At 43.7% G+C, this 24,983-nt stretch overlaps 1 protein-coding gene across 1 annotated transcript in view; it reads right to left on the bottom strand.

Moving 5' to 3' along the window:
• The window catches only part of LOC133548266 (ephrin type-B receptor 2-like), a 345,771-nt gene that overhangs the window by 45,957 nt on the left and 274,831 nt on the right, over nucleotides 1-24,983 (bottom strand). Inside the window, exon 4 of the mRNA XM_061893583.1 lies at nucleotides 2,245-2,400. Coding sequence (XP_061749567.1) covers nucleotides 2,245-2,400 — 156 coding nt within the window. The remainder of the gene's footprint in view (nucleotides 1-2,244; nucleotides 2,401-24,983) is intronic.

The following is a 24,983-nucleotide window of genomic DNA, read 5'->3' on the forward strand; positions in this document are numbered from 1 at the left end:
GAAAAGAAGCGGCAGATCAACTGGTCTAAAAAGGAGGTCTATTTAAAGGCTAGAGTATACAGATGAGTTTTAAGATGAGACTTAAATGCTTCTTTCTTTGTCTCTGCTCTTGTTGTGGGGCATTCATCCTCCGCTAGCAAGTGCCCGAAAGCAAACAAAACACCAAAACTTTGATGTTTTATTGAGAGAATACAACATTACACAAAAATATGTCAAAACGTTTTAGTACGACTTTGGTGAGCTATGAAGCCACACCACTTGGTGGATTGTGGGAGCATTACGACTACCATAGTCAGACGTACTGTGCTGCAACATTTTGTATCATTATGCTGTGTGGATAAGGACCCCAACATGGCACCTATTAGGAAACATTACCTGGCATTTTGTTCAGCAATATTATGCAATACCAACATTTCTTACCTATTGGTACCTGCTGATGTGTATTTGGGATCTGCATAAGTCCTGAAAATGTACACGTGTCCACCTTTGTAATCAATAAGCTCCTTTCTTTTTCTCTATCCTCTTCTTGGGGGACATTCATCCTCCACTGTTGCTGTTTGTAAAATAAAGTAGTGTACAATTCTAGCTAACATCTGTCAGTAGACTCACCATGGATGCTATTAAAACTACCGGTACAAAAAAATTAGACCCGCCCCCACAACGGCACATCCTGAAGAGACGGTCAGCAAGCGACTTGAAGAAGGTCGGTAGAACATCATGTGTGACATCCAACTCTACATGCCCCTAAAGCTGACCAACATGCCGGATTGTAGTCAGCTGGAGGCGTGTCTTAATGAAATTAAACAATGGATGTCCTGATTTAGATATAAAAATCCTAAGTCGAGGATGATGCTCAGGTGAAAGTGTTCCGTGTTAACATTTTCTTATGGGAAAAACATATTCGGCTCCCGTACGATCAACTGAAGAAATGATACCAACACGCCGGATTGTAGTCAGCTGGAGGCGTGTCTTAATGAAATTAAACAATGGATGTCCGCTAACTTTTTGCAACTTAACGCCAAAAAAACGGAAATGCTGATTATCGGTCCTGCTAGACACCGAACTCTATTTAATAATACAACTCTAACATTTGACAACAAAACAATTAAACAAGGCGACACGGTAAAGAATCTGGGTATTATCTTCGACCCAACTCTCTCCTTTGAGGCACACATTAAAAGCGTTACTAAAACGGCCTTCTTTCATCTCCGCAATATCGCTAAAATTCGCTCCATTCTGTCCACTAAAGACGCTGAGATCATTATCCATGCGTTTGTTACGTCTCGCCTCGACTACTGTAACGTATTATTTTCGGGTCTACCCATATCTAGCATTAAAAGATTACAGTTGGTACAAAATGCGGCTGCTAGACTTTTGACAAGAACAAGAAAGTTTGATCACATTACGCCTGTACTGGCTCACCTGCACTGGCTTCCTGTGCACTTAAGATGTGACTTTAAGGTTTTACTACTTACGTATAAAATACTACACGGTCTAGCTCCATCCTATCTTGCCGATTGTATTGTACCATATGTCCCGGCAAGAAATCTGCGTTCAAAGGACTCCGGCTTATTAGTGATCCCCAAAGCCCAAAAAAAGTCTGCGGGCTGTAGAGCTTTTTCATTTCGGGCTCCAGTACTCTGGAATGCCCTCCCGGTAACAGTTCGAGATGCCACCTCAGTAGAAGCATTTAAGTCTCACCTTAAAACTCATTTGTATACTCTAGCCTTTAAATAGACTCCCTTTTTAGACCAGTTGATCTGCCGTTTCTTTTCTTTTTCTTCTATGTCCCACTCTCCTTTGTGGAGGGAGTCCGGTCCGATCCGGTGGCCATGTACTGCTCGCCTGTGTATCGGCTGGGGACATCTCTGCGCTGCTGATCAGCCTCCGCTTGGGATGGTTTCCTGCTGGCTCCGCTGTGAACGGGACTCTCGCTGCTGTGTTGGATCCGCTTTGGACTGTTCTCTCGCGACTGTGTTGGATCCATTATGGATTGATCTTTCACAGTATCATGATCTCATATGTTCTCATAGTCATCAGTATCATCAGTATCACAGTATCATGTTCTCATAGTCATTATCGTCACCGGTGTCCCACTGGGTGTGAGTTTTCCTTGCCCTTATGTGGGCCTACCGAGGATGTCGTAGTGGTTTGTGCAGCCCTTTGAGACACTAGTGATTTAGGGCTATATAAGTAAACATTGATTGATTGATTGATTGATTTTGACCAAAGGACAGTACTTACTGGTGCAGGGCATCTGGAAGGGGTCTGAGTCGGTGCGGTAGTAGCCGTTGCGGCAGACGCAGTTGATGGCGCCCTCGCTGGTTGTGCGGCTGTTGATGGGACACTGGGAGCAGGACTGGTCTCCCTGGGTCGGCTTGAAGAAGCCCGAGGCGCACGCTGGAAGACAAAGTGTGAAATCCTCATTTAGTGGATGCTCATAAAGGACCCTACCCTACGGTGAAACATTATGAGCAAATACAGCGCCGTACGTTCTACTTTCTTCCTACGCTTTGAACCCTGCGGCGTATAAAACATATCATTCTGGTTGTGCTTACCAACCTAAGCAATTTCATTTGGTGCATGGTGAAATGATAAGTGTAGCCAGTAGATGGCAGTCACACATAAGAGATACATTTGGACTGGATGTCCAATAAATGATGCCAGCAATTACCTGTAAGCAAGCAACACCAACATGTGGATGTTACATTAAAAATATTGAACATTACACAAAAATATGTCAAAATGTTTTAGTACGACTTTGGTAAGTTAAAGTTAGTTCCTGCTGTTTAAATTGTCAGAGCATCACGACCATAGTCAGACGTACTGTGCTTCAACATACGGTATTTATATAACGTGTATAAGGACCCCAACATAAATAATGGGTTGTACTTGTATAGCGCTTTTCTACCTTTAAGGTACTCAAAGCGCTTTGACACTACTTCCACATTGACCCATTCACACACATATTCACACACTGATGGAGGGAGCTGCCATGCAAGGCGCCAACCAGCACCCATCAGGAGCAAGGGTGAAGTGTCTTGCTCAGGACACAACGGATGCGACGAGGTTGGTACTAGGTGGGATTTGAACCAGGGACACTCGGGTTGCGCACGGCCACTCTCCCACTGCGCCACGCCGTCCCTATTAGGAGAAATCTGCCGTTTTGTTCTGCAATATTACGCAAAATCAACTTTTTTTTTTACCTATGGGTACCTGCTGATCTGTATTTGGGATCCGCATAAGTCCCGGAAATTTGCCATTTATTTATGGATTTTTCTTCGCTTGCGGCCATGATTTAATGACTTGCATTAATCCATCCATCCATCCATTTTCTACCGCTTATTCCCTTTTTTGGGGTCGCGGGGGGCGCTGGCGCCCATCCCAGCCACAATCGGGCGGAAGGCGGGGTACACCCTGGACAAGTCGCCACCTCCTCGCAGGGCCAACACAGATAGACAGACAACATTCACACACATTCACACACTAGGGCCAATTTAGTGTTGCCAATCAACCTATCCCCAGGTGCATGTCTTTGGAGGTGGGAGGGGCCTATCTCCAGGTGCATGTCTTTGGAGGTGGGAGGGGCCTACCCCCAGGTGCATGTCTTTGGAAGTGGGAGGAAGCCGGAGTACCCGGAGGGAACTCACGCAGAAAGATCCCGAGCCTGGATTTGAACCCAGGACTGCAGGACCTTGCATTAAATCACACTTAAATTGTGTGTTACTGTTTGTGCGATGGCGCCATGTTTTGGACAGTTTCTTCACTGCAAGTGCGGCTGGGTTAATGAATTCCTGCTGTTTAAAGCTTTGAGCTGGAAGTACAAGTGCTGCTTTGTCTTCTGTCTTTGTCTGTAGCGTTACTCCTCATTCATCACTCCGAGTGTCAGCAATCGTCACACACACCTCAACCAATAAGAATTTGGCGGGGGAAGGTCATGGCAGAAGTGCATTGTGGGTCATGGAATGCTAACTGCTATATGCTACTGCCGTAGCTATTAAAATGGTTTATTTCATGGTTGGTGGTAACTTATAAAAAGTGAGAAGGGCTGAACAAAAACGGCGTTGAAAAGGAGATCATGTAGTGCAGATGACAAGCTGGACGTAGTGAAATATGAGGCAGAAAAGGACAAGAGGAAGCGGCGCATACCTTTGGAGTTGGCAGAGTTGTTTAGAAGCCACATCCAGGAAGAAGATTTATGGATTAGGAGTGAGAGATAGTTTGGTAAAGGTATAGCATGTTCTGTATGTTCTAGTTATTTGAATGACTCTTACCATAATATGTTAGCTTAACATAGCAGTTGCTTATTTATGCCTCATATAACCTACACTTATTCAGCCTCTTCTTCACTATTCTTTATTTACCGTGGGGCGGCATAGCTCTGACTCGTATTGAGTCTGTCTAGCTGGTTGGAGAGCTAGCTAGGAGTTAACTCCTCTTATTGAGTCTGTCTAGTTGATTGGAGAGCTAACTAGGAGTTAACTCCTCTTATTGAGTCTGTCTAGCTGGTTGGAGAGCTAGCTAGGAGTTAACTCCTCTTATTGAGTCTGTCTAGCTGGTTGGAGAGCTAGCTAGGAGTTAACTCCTCTTATTGAGTCTGTTTAGTTGATTGGAGAGCTAGCTAGGAGTTAACTCCTCTTATTGAGTCTGTCTAGCTGGTTGGAGAGCTAGCTAGGAGTTAACTCCTCTTATTGAGTCTGTCTAGCTGGTTGGAGAGCTAGCTAGGAGTTAACTCCTCTTATTGAGTCTGTCTAGCTGGTTGGAGAGCTAGCTAGGAGTTAACTCCTCATATTGAGTCTGTCTAGCTGGTTGGAGAGCTAGCTAGGAGTTAATTCCTCTTATTGAGTCTGTCTAGCTGGTTGGAGAGCTAGCTAGGAGTTAATTCCTCTTATTGAGTCTGTCTAGATGGTTGGAGAGCTAGCTAGGAGTTAACTCCTCATATTGAGTCTGTCTAGCTGGTTGGAGAGCTAGCTAGGAGTTAATTCCTCTTATTGAGTCTGTCTAGCTGGTTGGAGAGCTAGCTAGGAGTTAACTCCTCTTATTGAGTCTGTCTAGCTGGTTGGAGAGCTAGCTAGGAGTTAACTCCTCTTATTGAGTCTGTCTAGCTGGTTGGAGAGCTAGCTAGGAGTTAACTCCTCTTATTGAGTCTGTCTAGCTGGTTGGAGAGCTAGCTAGGAGTTAACTCCTCTTATTGAGTCCGTTTAGTTGATTGGAGAGCTAGCTAGGAGTTAACTCATCTTATTGAGTCTGTCTAGCTAGTTGGAGAGCTAGCTAGGAGTTAACTCCTCTTATTGAGTCTGTTTAGTTGATTGGAGAGCTAGCTAGGAGTTAACTCCTCTTATTGAGTCTGTCTAGCTGGTTGGAGAGCTAGCTAGGAGTTAACTCCTCTTATTGAGTCTGTCTAGCTGGTTGGAGAGCTAGCTAGGAGTTAACTCCTCTTATTGAGTCTGTCTAGCTGGTTGGAGAGCTAGCTAGGAGTTAACTCCTCTTATTGAGTCTGTCTAGCTGGTTGAAGAGCTAGCTAGGAGTTAACTCCTCTTATTGAGTCTGTCTAGCTGGTTGGAGAGCTAGCTAGGAGTTAACTCCTCTTATTGAGTCTGTCTAGCTGGTTGGAGAGCTAGCTAGGAGTTAACTCCTCTTATTGAGTCTGTCTAGCTAGTTGGAGAGCTAGCTAGGAGTTAACTCCTCTTATTGAGTCTGTCTAGCTGGTTGGAGAGCTAGCTAGGAGTTAACTCCTCTTATTGAGTCTGTCTAGCTGGTTGGAGAGCTAGCTAGGAGTTAACTCCTCTTATTGAGTCTGTCTAGCTGGTTGGAGAGCTAGCTAGGAGTTAACTCCTCTTATTGAGTCTGTCTAGCTGGTTGGAGAGCTAGCTAGCACCATGACGAGGCAAATACTGGCTTTGAAACTAATGTCAAGTATCAAAGAAGAGAAGAATAAGTGATTATTATATTTTAAAAGAAAAGTGTAAATAGAACATGTTAAAACAGAAAATAAGCAGATATTAACAGTAAATGAACAAGTAGATGTATAATATATTTTTTTTACAGTTTGTCCCTCAAAATGTGTACAAAATAATAGGTGTATAAAGTACACAATATGTTACAGCAGACTAATTAGGAGTCTTTGTTTGTTTACTTACTACTAAAAGACAAGTTGTCTAGTATGTTCAGCCTTTTAGCTCGGTTGGTAGAGTGGCCGTGCCAGCAACTTGAGAGTAGCAGGTTCGATTTCCGCTTGTGCCATCCTAGTTACCGCCGTTGTGTCCTTGGGCAAGACACTTTACCCACCTGCTCCCAGTGCCACCCACACTGGTATAAATGTAACTTAGATATTGGGTTTCACTATGTAAAGCGCTTTGAGTCACTAGAGAAAAGCGCTATATAAATATAATTCACTAATTTGAAATTGTCCGTCAAATGTCTATTCTTGGTGTTGGATTCTATCAAATACATTTCCCCCAAAATGCGACTTATACTCCAGTGCGACTTATATATGTTTTTTCCTCCTTTATTATGAATTTTCAGCGGTGCGACTTATACTTTGGAGCGATTTATAATCCCAAAAATACGGTACTTGTCATTTGTGGAAATAAAAATGTGGGGGAAAAAGTATTTTAGTTAGCATTAATATTATCAATCAATCAATCAATGTTTACTTATATAGCCCTAAATCACTAGTGTCTCAAAGGGCTGCACAAACCACCACAACATCCTCGGTAGGCCCACATAAGGGCAAGGAAAACTCACACCCAGTGGGACGTCGGTGACAATAATGACTATGAGAACCTTAGAGAGGAGGAAAGCAATGGATGTCGAGCGGGTCTAACATGATACTGTGAAAGTTCAATCCACAATGGATCCAACACAGTCGCGAGAGTCCAGTCCAAAGCGGATCCAACACAGCAGCGAGAGTCCCGTTCACAGCGGAGCCAGCAGGAAACCATCCCAAGCGGAAGCGGATCAGCAGCGCAGAGATGTCCCCAGCCGATACACAGGCAAACAGTACATGGCCACCGGATCGGACCGGACCCCCTCCACAGGGGAGAGTGGGACATAGAAGAAAAAGAAAAGAAACAGCAGATCAACTGGTCTAAAAAGGGAGTCTATTTAAAGGCTAGAGTATACAAATGAGTTTTAAGGTGAGACTTAAATGCTTCTACTGAGGTGGCATCTCGAACTGTTACCGGGAGGGCATTCCAGAGTACTGGAGCCCGAACGGAAAACGCTCTATAGCCCGCAGACTTTTTTTGGGCTTTGGGAATCACTAACAAGCCGGAGTCCTTTGAACGCAGATTTCTTGCCGGGACATATGGTACAATACAATCGGCAAGATAGGATGGAGCTAGACCGTGTAGTATTTTATACGTAAGTAGTAAAACCTTAAAGTCACATCTTAAGTGCACAGGAAGCCAGTGCAGGTGAGCCAGTACAGGCGTAATGTGATCAAACTTTCTTGTTCTTGTCAAAAGTCTAGCAGCCGCATTTTGTACCAACTGTAATCTTTTAATGGCACAAATGAAACCATAACACCTCCAACATGATGTTTTTTTTTTATCAAGACACGTTATTTTAAGTGTTAAAGACGTCAACTATGTGTGCACTGCAAAGTTCTTATGTCATCTTCTTGTAAACATCGCCCAGATCTGTCACTGCTGACTTTCTATTCATTCAGCTGGACATAATACTGATGTATGCATTCATTGGACATCAACACAATTCACGTGGATTAAAGGATCACTACGAGGACGGTTGATAAAACGCACTCAGGACTCGTCGTGAGTAAAGTGCGACATTTTTAGGAACTTCTAAAAAAGGAAATATTGCTGTGTTACAAACTTTGTGTGGTGTTGCTTCCTTATTTGTCATTACTCAAAGCTGATTATGATGTGTAGCAGTGCCAGCTGAACTGAATGTGACAACAAGTCATAATCATGTCACTCAGCTGGAACAAAAATACCAATAGCAGTATCTTTAGTCCAGAACCCTCACCAAACTCAAGGACGGTGTGGCGCAGAAGATAGAGACCTGAGGGTTCCTGGTTTAATCCCCACCTTCTGCCATCCTAGTCAGGTGTGTTGTGTCCTTGAGCAAGACGATTCACCCTTGCTCCTGATTTGTTCTGGTTAGCGCCTTGCATGGCAGCTCCCTCCATCAGTGTGTGAATGTGTGTGTGAATGGGTGAATGTGGAACAAGTGTCAAAGTGCTTTAAGTTCCCTAAAAAAAAGGTAGAAAAACGCTATAGACATATAACCCATTTAGCATTTACCAATACAAACTAATTAGGAACCCATACCAAAAAAATAGCAGTACTCAGTTTACTCCCCTAACCAGAGCTAAATATGGCAATTTTTGGGAACGGGAGCTAATTTGAGATAATAACAGTTAATTGCTTCCCTGACTTAATTAGGAACCAGTGCCAACAGATACCGCTACTCGGTCTGATCACCAATTTGAGATCACAGCAGTTATTTGCTTGGAGAGCATGCAGTGTGACATACTACATTGGTCAGCTGCAACCAAAATACTGATAGCAGGATCTTTAGTCCAGAATCTTCACTGAAACTGCTACCAAAAAATACCACTTCTCGGTATGCTCCCCTAACCACGGCTAAAAATAAACATTTTTTAAGACCGAGCGCTAATTTGAGATCACGGAAGTTAATTGCTTCACCGACCTAATTAGGAACTGATACCCAAAAAATACAGATAGTCGGTATACTCTCCTCAGCACAGTTGGAAATGACACTTTTTTGAAGCCAGGACTACTTAGAGATCACCACAGTTATTTGCTTGGAGAGCATGCAGCGTGACATACTACATTGGTCAGCTGCAACCAAAATACTGATAGCAGGATCAATTGGAGAGCATGCAGCGTGACATACTACATTGGTCAGCTGCAACCAAAATACTGATAGCAGGATCTTTAGTCCAGAATCTTCACTGAAACTGCTACCAAAAAATACCACTTCTCGGTATGCTCCCCTAACCACGGCTAAAAATAAACATTTTTTAAGACCGAGCGCTAATTTGAGATCACGGAATTTAATTGCTTCACCGACCTAATTAGGAACTGATACCCAAAAAATACAGATAGTCGGTATACTCTCCTCAGCACAGTTGGAAATGACACTTTTTTGAAGCCAGGACTACTTAGAGATCACCACAGTTATTTGCTTGGAGAGCATGCAGCGTGACATACTACATTGGTCAGCTGCAACCAAAAATACTGATAGCAGGACCAATTGGAGAGCATGCAGCATGACATACTACATTGGTCAGCTGCAACCAGAAATACTGATAGCAGGATCAATTGGAGAGCATGCAGCGTGACATACTACATTGGTCAGCTGCAACCAAAAATACTGATAGCAGGACCAATTGGAGAGCATGCAGCGTGACATACTAAGCTGGTCAGCTGCAACCAAAAATACTGATAGCAGGACCAATTGGAGAGCATGCAGCGTGACATACTACATTGGTCAGCTGCAACCAAAATACTGACAGCAGGATCAATTGGAGAGCATGCAGCGTGACATACTACATTGGTCAGCTGCAACCAAAATACTGATAGCAGGATCAATTGGAGAGCATGCAGCGTGACATACTACATTGGTCAGCTGCAACCAAAATACTGATAGCAGGATCAATTGGAGAGCATGCAGCGTGACATACTACATTGGTCAGCTGCAACCAAAATACTGATAGCAGGATCAATTGGAGAGCATGCAGCGTGACATACTACATTGGTCAGCTGCAACCAAAAATACTGATAGCAGGATCAATTGTCCAGAATCTTCCAAAAATAGCAGCACTCAGTATACTCCCCTAACCACAGCTAAAAAGTTCCATATTTTGGAACAGGCGCTAATTTGAGATCACTGCAATTAATTGCTTCCCCGACCTCATTAGGAGCCGGTGCCAAAAAACACAGCTACTCACTATATATCCCTCGTCATGAGTGAGAGTCAGCATCTGTCAACTTTACACCTCTTTTCAATCTTTCTCAGCGCAGGTCCTGACAGCACGAGACAGGTGGAACTGATAAAGGTCTTGCTGGAGTGTTTGCTTTCACTTTTTCACGGAGCGGGTTCTACGTGTTCACTTTGTCACGGAGCGGGTTCTACGTGTTCACTTTGTCACGGAGCGGGTTCTACGTGTTCACTTTGTCACGGAGCGGGTTCTACGTGTTCACTTTTTCACGGAGCGGGTTCTACGTGTTCACTTTGTCACGGAGCGGGTGCTACGTGGTCAGTTTGTCACGGAGCGGGTGCTACGTGGTCAGTTTGTCACGGAGCGGGTTCTACGTGTTCACTTTGTCATGGAGCGGGTGCTACGTGGTCAGTTTGTCACGGAGCGGGTGCTACGTGGTCAGTTTGTCACGGAGCGGGTGCTACGTGGTCAGTTTGTCACGAAGCAGGTGCTACGTGTTGACTTTGTCATGGAGCGGGTGCTACGTGGTCAGTTTGTCACGAAGCAGGTGCTACGTGTTGACTTTGTCATGGAGCGGGTGCTACGTGGTCAGTTTGTCACGGAGCGGGTGCTACGTGGTCAGTTTGTCACGGAGCGGGTGCTACGTGGTCAGTTTGTCATGGAGCGGGTGCTACGTGGTGACTTTGTCATGGAGCGGGTGCTACATGGTCAGTTTGTCACGGAGCGGGTGCTACGTGGTCAGTTTGTCACAGAGCGGGTGCTACGTGGTCAGTTTGTCACGGAGCGGGTGCTACGTGGTCAGTTTGTCACGCAGCGGGTGCTACGTGGTCAGTTTGTCACGGAGCGGGTGCTACGTGGTCAGTTTGTCACGGAGCGGGTGCTACGTGGTCAGTTTGTCACGGAGCGGGTGCTACGTGGTCAGTTTGTCACGGAGCGGGTTCTACGTGTTCACTTTGTCATGGAGCGGGTGCTACGTGGTCAGTTTGTCACGGAGCGGGTGCTACGTGGTCAGTTTGTCACGCAGCGGGTGCTACGTGGTCAGTTTGTCACGGAGCGGGTGCTACGTGGTCAGTTTGTCACGGAGCGGGTGCTACGTGGTCAGTTTGTCACGGAGCGGGTGCTACGTGGTCAGTTTGTCACGGAGCGGGTGCTACGTGGTCAGTTTGTCACGGAGCGGGTGCTACGTGGTCAGTTTGTCACGGAGCGGGTGCTACGTGGTCAGTTTGTCACGGAGCGGGTGCTACGTGGTCAGTTTGTCACGGAGCGGGTGCTACGTGGTCAGTTTGTCACGGAGCGGGTGCTACGTGGTTAGTTTGTCACGGAGCGGGTGATACGTGGTCAGTTTGTCACGGAGCGGGTGCTACGTGGTCAGTTTGTCACGGAGCGGGTGCTACGTGGTCAGTTTGTCACGGAGCGGGTGCTACGTGGTGACTTTGTCATGGAGCGGGTGCTACGTGGTCAGTTTGTCACGGAGCGGGTGCTACGTGGTCAGTTTGTCACGGAGCAGGTGCTACGTGGTGACTTTGTCGTGGAGCGGGTGCTACGTGGTCAGTTTGTCACGGAGCGGGTGCTACGTGGTCAGTTTGTTACGGAGCGGGTGCTACGTGGTCAGTTTGTCACGCAGCGGGTGCTACGTGGTCAGTTTGTCACGGAGCGGGTGCTACGTGGTCAGTTTGTCACGGAGCGGGTGCTACGTGGTCAGTTTGTCACGGAGCGGGTGCTACGTGGTCAGTTTGTCACGGAGCGCGTGCTACGTGGTCAGTTTGTCACGGAGCGGGTGCTACGTGGTCAGTTTGTCACGGAGCGGGTGCTACGTGGTCAGTTTGTCACGGAGCGGGTGCTACGTGGTCAGTTTGTCACGGAGCGGGTGCTACGTGGTCAGTTTGTCACGGAGCGGGTGCTACATGTTGACTCCTGAAAGAAGGCACCTGCACAACTTTTATGTGGTTGTGCACTTCAGTCGGCACAAGACGTAGCGTGAGTGCAGCATGAAGTCCTCCTTGCATGTCACCACTACTTAGCAGCTTGACATGTTTTCCCTCCTCCATGATGGATGAGGCGCCCGTTGTTGGCCGGCATTGAAACGTGAGGCGTGAAGGTTGAAAGTCGACCGACAGGAGATCTGGGATCCAAGCTGACATCATGAAGGTCCACATGGAGGCGGCATAAGGAGGCGTTGACGGGGCGAGTGGGGCGAGGGTGACACTTCAGGACCACTTGATGGATGTTGTGCAACAGTGACAATCCAACAATGACCACACAGTCAGCACAGAAGTGTCCACAGTGGACTGGAAGGGTGACCACCAATAAAACTCCGAGGCTCCTGGCTGAAATAAGTGAGAGCTGCTTGGCTTTGGCACGCTGCCCAGGGATGAAGAGATCCCAGCAGGCATGAAAACGTTGAATAAACAACTTTTTCAACATCTTCTCTCAATGAGCGCGTTTTATATTCATTTGTTCTCAGCGACTCACATTTACAGATCCAACAGGTCAAACAATCACAAATTGTTGCTGCTTGTGCTGCACTTTAATGGCGATGGAGCTCTTCTACAAAAGCAGTGAAGTTGTCACCTTGAGTAAATGCTAAATAAAAAGAGAATACAACAAATCCTTTTCAACTTATATTCAATTGAATAGAATTCAAAGACAAGATATTTCATCTTCACACTGACTAACTTTCTTCTTTTCTGCAAATAATCATCAACTTAGAATTCAATGGCAGCAACACATTGCAAAAAAGTAGTCACAGGGACAATTTTACCAGTGTGTTACATGGCCTTTCTTTTCAACAACACTCAGTTAACTGAGGAGACACTTTTTTGAAGTGGAAATCTTTCCCATTCTTGCTTGATGTACAGCTTAAGTTGTTCAACAGTCTCCTGCCTCATAGTTTACCCTTCTCATCATTTTCAATGTCTGGACTACAGGCAGGCCAGTCTAGTACCCGCACTCTTTTACTATGAAGCCACGCTGTTGTAACACATGCTTGGCATTGTCTTGCTGAAATAAGCAGGGGTGTCCATGATAACAACATATGTTGCTCCAAAAGCTGTATGTACCTTTCAGCATGAATGGTGCCTTCACACATGTGTAAGTTAGTCATGTCTTGTTCACTAATACACCCCCATACCATCACACATGTGTAAGTTAGTCATGTCTTGTTCACTAATACACCCCCATACCATCACACATGTGTAAGTTAGTCATGTCTTGTTCACTAATACACCCCCATACCATCACACATGTGTAAGTTAGTCATGTCTTGTTCACTAATACACCCCCATACCATCACACATGTGTAAGTTAGTCATGTCTTGTTCACTAATACACCCCCATACCATCACACATGTGTAAGTTAGTCATGTCTTGTTCACTAATACACCCCCATACCATCACACATGTGTAAGTTAGTCATGTCTTGTTCACTAATACACCCCCATACCATCACACATGTGTAAGTTAGTCATGTCTTGTTCACTAATACACCCCCATACCATCACACATGTGTAAGTTAGTCATGTCTTGTTCACTAATACACCCCCATACCATCACACATGTGTAAGTTAGTCATGTCTTGTTCACTAATACACCCCCATACCATCACACATGTGTAAGTTAGTCTTGTCTTGTTCACTAATACACCCCCATACCATCACACATGTGTAAGTTAGTCATGTCTTGTTCACTAATACACCCCCATACCATCACACATGTGTAAGTTACCCATGCCTTGTTCCCTAATACACCCCCATACCATCACACATGTGTAAGTTACCCATGTCTTGGGCACTAATACACCCCCATACCATCACACATGTGTAAGTTAGTCATGTCTTGTTCACTAATACACCCCCATACCATCACACATGTGTAAGTTACCCATGTCTTGTTCACTAATACACCCCCATACCATCACACATGTGTAAGTTAGTCATGTCTTGTTCACTAATACACCCCCATACCATCACACATGTGTAAGTTAGTCATGTCTTGTTCACTAATACACCCCCATACCATCACACATGTGTAAGTTACCCATGCCTTGTTCACTAATACACCCCCATACCATCACACATGTGTAAGTTAGTCATGTCTTGTTCACTAATACACCCCCATACCATCACACATGTGTAAGTTAGTCATGTCTTGTTCACTAATACACCCCCATACCATCACACATGTGTAAGTTAGTCATGTCTTGTTCACTAATACACCCCCATACCATCACACATGTGTAAGTTAGTCATGTCTTGTTCACTAATACACCCCCATACCATCACACATGTGTAAGTTAGTCATGTCTTGTTCACTAATACACCCCCATACCATCACACATGTGTAAGTTAGTCATGTCTTGTTCACTAATACACCCCCATACCATCACACATGTGTAAGTTACCCATGTCTTGTTCACTAATACACCCCCATACCATCACACATGTGTAAGTTACCCATGCCTTGTTCACTAATACACCCCCATACCATCACACATGTGTAAGTTACCCATGTCTTGTTCACTAATACACCCCCATACCATCACACATGTGTAAGTTACCCATGCATTGTTCACTAATACACCCCCATACCATAACACATGTGTAAGTTACCCATGTCTTGTTCACTAATACACCCCCATACCATCACACATGTGTAAGTTACCCATGTCTTGTTCACTAATACACCCCCATACCATCACACATGTGTAAGTTACCCATGCATTGTTCACTAATACACCCCCATACCATCACACATGTGTAAGTTAGTCATGTCTTGTTCACTAATACACCCCCATACCATCACACATGTGTAAGTTACCCATGTCTTGGGCACTAATACACCCCCATACCATCACACATGTGTAAGTTAGCCATGCCTTGACCACTAATACACCCCCATACCATCACACATGTGTAAGTTAGTCATGCCTTGTTCACTAATACACCCCCATACCATCACACATGTGTAAGTTAGTCATGTCTTGTTCACTAATACACCCCCATACCATCACACATGTGTAAGTTAGTCATGTCTTGTTCACTAATACACCCCCATACCATCACACATGTGTAAGTTACCCATGTCTTGTTCACTAATACACCCCCATACCATCACACATGTGTAAGTTACCCATGCCTTGTTCACTAATACACCCCCATACCGTCACACATGTGTAAGTTACCCATGTCTTGTTCACTAATACACCCCCATACCATCACACATGTGTAAGTTAGTCATGTCTTGTTCACTAATACACCCCCATACCATCACACATGTGTAAGTTACCCATGTCTTGTTCACTAATACACCCCCATACCATCACACATGTGTAAGTTACCCATGCCTTGTTCACTAATACACCCCCATACTGTCACACATGTGTAAGTTACCCATGTCTTGTTCACTAATACACCCCCATACCATCACACATGTGTAAGTTAGTCATGTCTTGTTCACTAATACACCCCCATACCATCACACATGTGTAAGTTACCCATGTCTTGTTCACTAATACACCCCCATACCATCACACATGTGTAAGTTACCCATGCCTTGTTCACTAATACACCCCCATGCCATCACACATGTGTAAGTTAGTCATGTCTTGTTCACTAATACACCCCCATACCATCACACATGTGTAAGTTAGTCATGTCTTGTTCACTAATACACCCCCATACCATCACACATGTGTAAGTTACCCATGCCTTGTTCACTAATACACCCCCATACCATCACACATGTGTAAGTTAGTCATGTCTTGTTCACTAATACACCCCCATACCATCACACATGTGTAAGTTACCCATGCCTTGTTCACTAATACACCCCCATACCATCACACATGTGTAAGTTACCCATGTCTTGTTCACTAATACACCCCCATACCATCACACATGTGTAAGTTACCCATGCATTGTTCACTAATACACCCCCATACCATCACACATGTGTAAGTTAGTCATGTCTTGTTCACTAATACACCCCCATACCATCACACATGTGTAAGTTACCCATGTCTTGGGCACTAATACACCCCCATACCATCACACATGTGTAAGTTAGTCATGTCTTGTTCACTAATACACCCCCATACCATCACACATGTGTAAGTTACCCATGTCTTGTTCACTAATACACCCCCATACCATCACACATGTGTAAGTTAGTCATGTCTTGTTCACTAATACACCCCCATACCATCACACATGTGTAAGTTACCCATGTCTTGGGCACTAATACACCCCCATACCATCACACATGTGTAAGTTAGTCATGTCTTGTTCAGTAATACACCCCCATACCATCACACATGTGTAAGTTACCCATGTCTTGGGCACTAATACACCCCCATACCATCACACATGTGTAAGTTACCCATGTCTTGTTCACTAATACACCCCCATACCATCACACATGTGTAAGTTACCCATGTCTTGTTCCTTAATACACCCCCATACCATCACACATGTGTAAGTTAGTCATGTCTTGTTCACTAATACACCCCCATACCATCACACATGTGTAAGTTAGTCATGTCTTGTTCACTAATACACCCCCATACCATCACACATGTGTAAGTTACCCATGTCTTGTTCACTAATACACCCCCATACCATCACACATGTGTAAGTTAGTCATGTCTTGTTCACTAATACACCCCCATACCATCACACATGTGTAAGTTACCCATGTCTTGGGCACTAATACACCCCCATACCATCACACATGTGTAAGTTACCCATGTCTTGTTCACTAATACACCCCCATACCATCACACATGTGTAAGTTACCCATGTCTTGTTCCTTAATACACCCCCATACCATCACACATGTGTAAGTTAGTCATGTCTTGTTCACTAATACACCCCCATACCATCACACATGTGTAAGTTAGTCATGTCTTGTTCACTAATACACCCCCATACCATCACACATGTGTAAGTTACCCATGTCTTGTTCACTAATACACCCCCATACCATCACACATGTGTAAGTTAGTCATGTCTTGTTCACTAATACACCCCCATACCATCACACATGTGTAAGTTACCCATGTCTTGTTCACTAATACACCCCCATACCATCACACATGTGTAAGTTACCCATGTCTTGTTCACTAATACACCCCCATACCATCACACATGTGTAAGTTAGTCATGCCTTGTTCACTAATACACCCCCATACCATCACACATGTGTAAGTTACCCATGTCTTGTTCCTTAATACACCCCCATACCATCACACATGTGTAAGTTAGTCATGTCTTGTTCACTAATACACCCCCATACCATCACACATGTGTAAGTTAGTCATGTCTTGACCACTAATACACCCCCATACCATCACACATGCTGCCTTCTACACTTAGAACAATCCAAATTTTTGTTTTCCTCTTTGGTCCAGAGGAAACAACGTCCACAGTTTCCCAACATTTTTTGAAATGGTGACTCATCAGACCACAGAACAGTTTTTCACTTTGCATCAGTCCATAATAAAGATGAGCTCAAGCCCAGAGAAGCTGGTGGCGTTTCTGGGTGTTGTTGATAAATGGCCTTGGCTTTGCATGGTAGCGTTTTAACTTGCACTTACAGATGTAGCGACCAACTGTAGTTACTGACAGTGGTTTTCTTAAGTGTTCCTGTGCCTGTGTGGTGAGATCCTTTACACACTGATGTTGCTTTTTGATGCAGTAGCGCCTGAGGGATGGAAGGTGTGTATTATCATGGCTTACGTGCAGTGATTTCTCCAGATTCTCTGAACCTTTTGATGATATTACGGAGCGTAGATGGTGAAATACCTAAATTCCTTGCAATAGCTGCTTGAGAAATGTTAGTCCTCAACAATTATGCTCAGGCATTTGTTGACAAAGTGGTGACCATCGCCATGTCCTTGTTTGTGAAGGAGTGAACATTTCATGGAAGCTGCTTTTATAGCCAATCATGGCACCCACCTGTTCCCAATTAGCCTGCTCACCTGTGGGATGTTCCAAATAAGTGTTTGACAAGCATTCCTCAACTTTCTCACTCTTTTTTGCCACTTGTGCCAGCTTTTTTAAAACACGTCGCAGGCATCCAATTCCAAATGAGCTAATATTTGCAAAACACAACAACGTTTCCCAGTTCCAACATGAACTATCTTATCTTTGCAGTCCATTCAATTGAATATAAGTTGAAAAGGTTATTTTGTATTCTCTTTTTATTTAGCATTTAATACAAGGTGACAACTTCGCTACTTTTGGTGTTTGTATTCATGTAATGTTATATTGTAGTTGTGAATATTATCACAAATGTGCTGTAAAAGTACTCCTAAACACACTGAAGTATTTGAACCAATTTGATGAGTGTTTCAATGTGTTTATCTTCTTACAGCTTTCCTTTGTGAAGCTTTTTTTTCATGTTTAAGCGGCGTCATGCAAGTTCACTTCCTGTTTCACACATGGCGTCATATTCTTTGAGCAAAGTTAATCAAGTTTAGATTGGGATGTGACTTCTTAACAGGGATTGACGTTGATCTTTCTTGTATTGAGCTGGCCAGCTAGCTATCCATTAGCATGCTAGCTTGCTTCCTTGCCAAGTGAGCAGTGTCACCCACCTGTCAATCAGGTGTGTGTTTCGTCTCCGCAAGGTGTGGCGTTTGCGAGTCCCAAAGATGCGTAGGACCTCAGGCGAGTGCGGTCACGATGAGTTGTAATTCAAATACGCGACGCAAAATACAAAAGTGAAATACTGGCACAGCGTGGCATGAAGTTAGAGTGATGCTCCAGGCTACTTTTGCATAAACACACAGACTTCAAACAAAACAAACAGTCGAGCAGAGCAAACAAGATGAGATCGCAAGGACTGGCGGGGTGAGAGCGGTGCAAGAGAGGGTGTGATTAGTGATAAGTGGCAGCAGCATGTGTCGACACTAATCCATGAACAGGAACTGCTGTGTCCGCTCAGGAAGGAAGAAAGGAGCACTGATGACAAAACACAAAAGTAAACTAAGGAGAACAATATCCATCCATTTCCTACCGCTTATTCTCTTTTGGGGTTGCGGGGGGCGCTGACGCCTATCTCAGCTACAATCAGGCGGAAAGCGGGGTAAACCCTGGACAAGTCGCCACCTCATCACAGGGCCAACACGGATAGACGGACAACATTCACACACTAGGGACCATTTAGTGTTGCCAATCAACCTATCCCCAGGTGCATGTCTTTGGAGGTGGGAGGGGCCTATCCCCAGGTGCATGTCTTTGGAGGTGGGAGGGGCCTATCCCCAGGTGCATGTCTTTGGAGGTGGGAGGGGCCTATCCCCAGGTGCATGTCTTTGGAGGTGGGAGGAGCCTATCCCCAGGTGCATGTCTTTGGAGGTGGGAGGGGACTATCCCCAGGTGCATGTCTTTGGAGGTGGGAGGGGCCTATCCCCAGGTGCATGTCTTTGGAGGTGGGAGGGGCCTATCCCCAGGTGCATGTCTTTGGAGGTAGGAGGGGCCTATCCCCAGGTGCATGTCTTTGGAGGTGGGAGGGGCCTATACCCAGGTGCATGTCTTTGGAGATGGGAGGGGCCTATCCCCAGGTGCATGTCTTTGGAAGTGGGAGGGGACTATCCCCAGGTGCATGTCTTTGGAGATGGGAGGGGCCTATCCCCAGGTGCATGTCTTTGGAAGTGGGAGGGGACTATCCCCAGGTGCATGTCTTTGGAGGTGGGAGGGGACTATCCCCAGGTGCATGTCTTTGGAGGTGGGAGGGGCCTATCCCCAGGTGCATGTCTTTGGAGGTGGGAGGGGCCTATCCCCAGGTGCATGTCTTTGGAGGTGGGAGGGGCCTATCCCCAGGTGCATGTCTTTGGAGATGGGAGGGGCCTATCCCCAGGTGCATGTCTTTGGAGGTAGGAGGGGCCTATCCCCAGGTGCATGTCTTTGGAAGTGGGAGGGGACTATCCCCAGGTGCATGTCTTTGGAGGTGGGAGGGGCCTATCCCCAGGTGCATGTCTTTGGAGGTGGGAGGGGCCTATCCCCAGGTGCATGTCTTTGGAGATGGGAGGGGCCTATCCCCAGGTGCATGTCTTTGGAGATGGGAGGGGCCTATCCCCAGGTGCATGTCTTTGGAAGTGGGAGGGGACTATCCCCAGGTGCATGTCTTTGGAGATGGGAGGGGCCTATCCCCAGGTGCATGTCTTTGGAAGTGGGAGGAAGCCGGAGTAGAACCCACGCAGTCACGGAAAAAACATGCAAACTCCACACAGAAAGATCTCGAGCCCAAAAAATGAACTCAGAACTACTCAGGACCTTCGTATTGTGAGGCAGACGCACTAACCCCTCTTCCAGCGTGCCGCCCATATATATATATATATACATATATATATATATAAAATTATTATTATTATTATTTTTTTTAATATACAGCTTAAATATCATCCTGGAACTTTAATGACACACCTTGTATTAGAGTGGATTGCACTATTTGTGGGAGTATTTCTAAAGCCCTTTTATTATTATTATTATTATTATTATTATTATTATTATTATTGCAAGTCCAAACAATGCCTTCCTAAAGCATCAAATCCAGGTTAAGAGGAGGTCCCACTCTGTCATTTATTTTGGGGTTGGGGGGGGTTGTGGAGAATTTCCCCTTCATGATGAGATGACAGATTTGAAGAGTGCAGCACATGAAGCCAGGCGACCATTATTAAAAAAATAAAAATAAAAAATATCCATATTTGCGCTTTGATTCTGCATCGTTTGATTCATTTGAAGTCGTCCTTGTCAGGTCCAAGTCTGGCGAGAGGAATGAATTACGGTAGGAATATTCACTGATGACAGCTTCTTCTGTAGTGACTGCCTGGGATTGAAAAAGGTGTTGTCAAAAAGATGTCATTGAGCAGCAGTGCTGTCTTCGCCCCAACAGGGGAGGGAAAACAGCTTTTAAGTCATTTATAAATAGTTTTGAAGTCATCTCTATACATCTCACTTTCATTTCCAAAGTTGGCAGAGTCAAACAGTGCACACAAAGTTCCTTGCAAAAAGTATCTTGGTAAGAAACCCTCAACATCTTTTCAATCCTGACAGCAAGAAGGTTGACCTCCACCTCCTGCTGCTTGTGTTTGATGCCTTTTAAGAACACTTTGTGACGCCTTTCATTCTCATGCTTTTTTGGACTCCATGGACTGCATGGAAACAAGAGCAGGAGACTAGAAGACAGAGAGTCCAGGAGCAAATCACATGTTTACAGCAGCTCATTTGCTACTTTGTCTTTCAAAGGTTCCCACAATCTCACAGCCGATGAGAATTATAACAACTGCACCTGCACCTGGAACCACCTGGTCCCCCATCTTTCTCTCTCTCTCTCTCTATTTGTCTGTGTTCTTGTATATCCACCCTTCTTGAGACATGAAGAAGGAAAAGTAGCTTCCAATGACAATGCATCTAATAGAGAGACAATTACTAGAGTCTGTGAACATTGCTCCAAAGTCGGGACTTTTTGTTGATTTAATGTGCATAGAAAAGTAAACAATGCAAAGGCAGCAATATATGATGAAACAAGATGGCAGCTAAAGAAGGAATTTCCGATTCATCCCCGCCAGGTGAACAGCTGCTTTGACCACTTCCGGTGCTGATGTAAGACAAATCATATGTGAGCATAAGTGTGACTATATGTGAGCATAAGTGTGACTATATGTGAGCATAAGTGTGACTATATGTGAGCATAAGTGTGACTATATGTGAGCATAAGTGTGACTATATGTGTGCATAAGTGTGACTATATGTGAGCATAAGTGTGACTATATGTGTGCATAAGTGTGACTATATGTGAGCATAAGTGTGACTATATGTGAGCATAAGTGTGACTATATGTGAGCATAAGTGTGACTATATGTGTGCATAAGTGTGACTATATGTGAGCATAAGTGTGACTATATGTGAACATAAGTGTGACTATATGTGAGCATAAGTGTGACTATATGTGTGCATAAGTGTGACTATATGTGAGCATAAGTGTGACTATATGTGAGCATAAGTGTGACTATATGTGAGCATAAGTGTGACTATATGTGAGCATAAGTGTGACAATATGTGTGCATAAGTGTGACTATATGTGTGCATAAGTGTGACTATATGTGAGCATAAGTGTGACTATATGTGAGCATAAGTGTGACTATATGTGAGCATAAGTGCGACTATATGTGAGCATAAGTGTGACTATATGTGAACATAAGTGTGACTATATGTGAGCATAAGTGTGACTATATGTGAGCATAAGTGTGACTATATGTGTGCATAAGTGTGACTATATGTGAGCATAAGTGTGACTATATGTGTGCATAAGTGTGACTATATGTGAGCATAAGTGTGACTATATGTGAGCATAAGTGTGACTATATGTGAGCATAAGTGTGACTATATGTGAGCATAAGTGTGACCATATGTGTGCATAAGTGTGACTATATGTGAGCATAAGTGTGACTATATGTGAGCATAAGTGTGACTATATGTGAGCATAAGTGTGACTATATGTGAGCATAAGTGTGACTATATGTGTGCATAAGTGTGACTATATGTGAGCATAAGTGTGACTATATGTGAGCATAAGTGTGACTATATGTGAGCATAAGTGTGACTATATGTGAGCATAAGTGTGACTATATGTGAGCATAAGTGTGACTGTATGTGAGCATAAGTGTGACTGTATGTGAGCATAAGTGTGACTGTATGTGAGCATAAGTGTGACTATATGTGTGCATAAGCGTGACTATATGTGTGCATAAGTGTGACTATATGTGAGCATAAGCGTGACTATATGTGAGCATAAGTGTGACTGTATGTGAGCATAAGTGTGACTATATGTGTGCATAAGTGTGACTATATGTGAGCATAAGTGTGACTATATGTGAGCATAAGTGTGACTATATGTGAGCATAAGTGTGACTATATGTGAGCATAAGTGTGACTATATGTGAGCATAAGTGTGACTATATGCGTGCATAAGTGTGACTATATGTGAGCATAAGTGTGACTATATGTGAGCATAAGTGTGACTATATGTGAGCATAAGTGTGACTATATGTGAGCATAAGTGTGACTATATGTGTGCATAAGTGTGACTATATGTGTGCATAAGTGTGACTATATGTGAGCATAAGTGTGACTATATGTGAGCATAAGTGTGACTATATGTGAGCATAAGTGTGACTATATGTGTGCATAAGTGTGACTATATGTGAGCATAAGTGTGACTATATGTGTGCATAAGTGTGACTATATGTGTGTATAAGTGTGACTATATGTGAGCATAAGTGTGACTATATGTGAGCATAAGTGTGACTATATGTGAGCATAAGTGTGACTATATGTGAGCATAAGTGTGACTATATGTGAGCATAAGTGTGACTATATGTGAGCATAAGTGTGACTATATGTGTGCATAAGTGTGACTATATGTGAGCATAAGTTTGACTATATGTGAACATAAGTGTGACTATATGTGAGCATAAGTGTGACTTTATGTGAGCATAAGTGTGACTATATGTGAGCATAAGTGTGACTATATGTGAGCATAAGTGTGACTATATGTGAGCATAAGTGTGACTATATGTGAGCATAAGTGTGACTATATGTGAGCATAAGTGTGACTATATGTGTGCATAAGTGTGACTATATGTGTGCATAAGTGTGACTATATGTGTGCATAAGTGTGACTATATGTGAGCATAAGTGTGACTATATGTGAGCATAAGTGTGACTATATGTGAGCATAAGTGTGACTATATGTGTGCATAAGTGTGACTATATGTGAGCATAAGTGTGACTATATGTGTGCATAAGTGTGACTATATGTGTGCATAAGTGTGACTATATGTGAGCATAAGTGTGACTATATGTGTGCATAAGTGTGACTATATGTGAACATAAGTGTGACTATATGTGAGCATAAGTGTGACTATATGTGAGCATAAGTGTGACTATATGTGAGCATAAGTGTGACTATATGTGAGCATAAGTGTGACTATATGTGTGCATAAGTGTGACTATATGTGAGCATAAGTGTGACTATATGTGAACATAAGTGTGACTATATGTGAGCATAAGTGTGACTTTATGTGAGCATAAGTGTGACTATATGTGAGCATAAGTGTGACTATATGTGAGCATAAGTGTGACTATATGTGAGCATAAGTGTGACTATATGTGAGCATAAGTGTGACTATATGTGAGCATAAGTGTGACTATATGTGTGCATAAGTGTGACTATATGTGTGCATAAGTGTGACTATATGTGAGCATAAGTGTGACTATATGTGAGCATAAGTGTGACTATATGTGAGCATAAGTGTGACTATATGTGAGCATAAGTGTGACTATATGTGTGCATAAGTGTGACTATATGTGAGCATAAGTGTGACTATATGTGAGCATAAGTTTGACTATATGTGAGCATAAGTGTGACTATATGTGAGCATAAGTGTGACTATATGCGTGCATAAGTGTGACTATATGTGTGCATAAGTGTGACTATATGTGAGCATAAGTGTGACTATATGTGAGCATAAGTGTGACTATATGTGTGCATAAGTGTGACTATATGTGAGCATAAGTGTGACTATATGTGAACATAAGTGTGACTATATGTGAGCATAAGTGTGACTATATGTGAGCATAAGTGTGACTATATGTGTGCATAAGTGTGACTATATGTGAGCATAAGTGTGACTATATGTGAACATAAGTGTGACTATATGTGAGCATAAGTGTGACTATATGTGAGCATAAGTGTGACTATATGTGAGCATAAGTGTGACTATATGTGTGCATAAGTGTGACTATATGTGAGCATAAGTGTGACTATATGTGAGCATAAGTGTGACTATATGTGAGCATAAGTGTGACTATATGTGTGCATAAGTGTGACTATATGTGAGCATAAGTGTGACTATATGTGAGCATAAGTGTGACTATATGTGAGCATAAGTGTGACTATATGTGAGCATAAGTGTGACTATATGTGTGCATAAGTGTGACTATATGTGTGCATAAGTGTGACTATATGTGAGCATAAGTGTGACTATATGTGA

Source organism: Nerophis ophidion, linkage group LG02 (genome assembly GCF_033978795.1).
Source record: "Nerophis ophidion isolate RoL-2023_Sa linkage group LG02, RoL_Noph_v1.0, whole genome shotgun sequence".
NCBI lineage: Eukaryota > Metazoa > Chordata > Actinopteri > Syngnathiformes > Syngnathidae > Nerophis > Nerophis ophidion.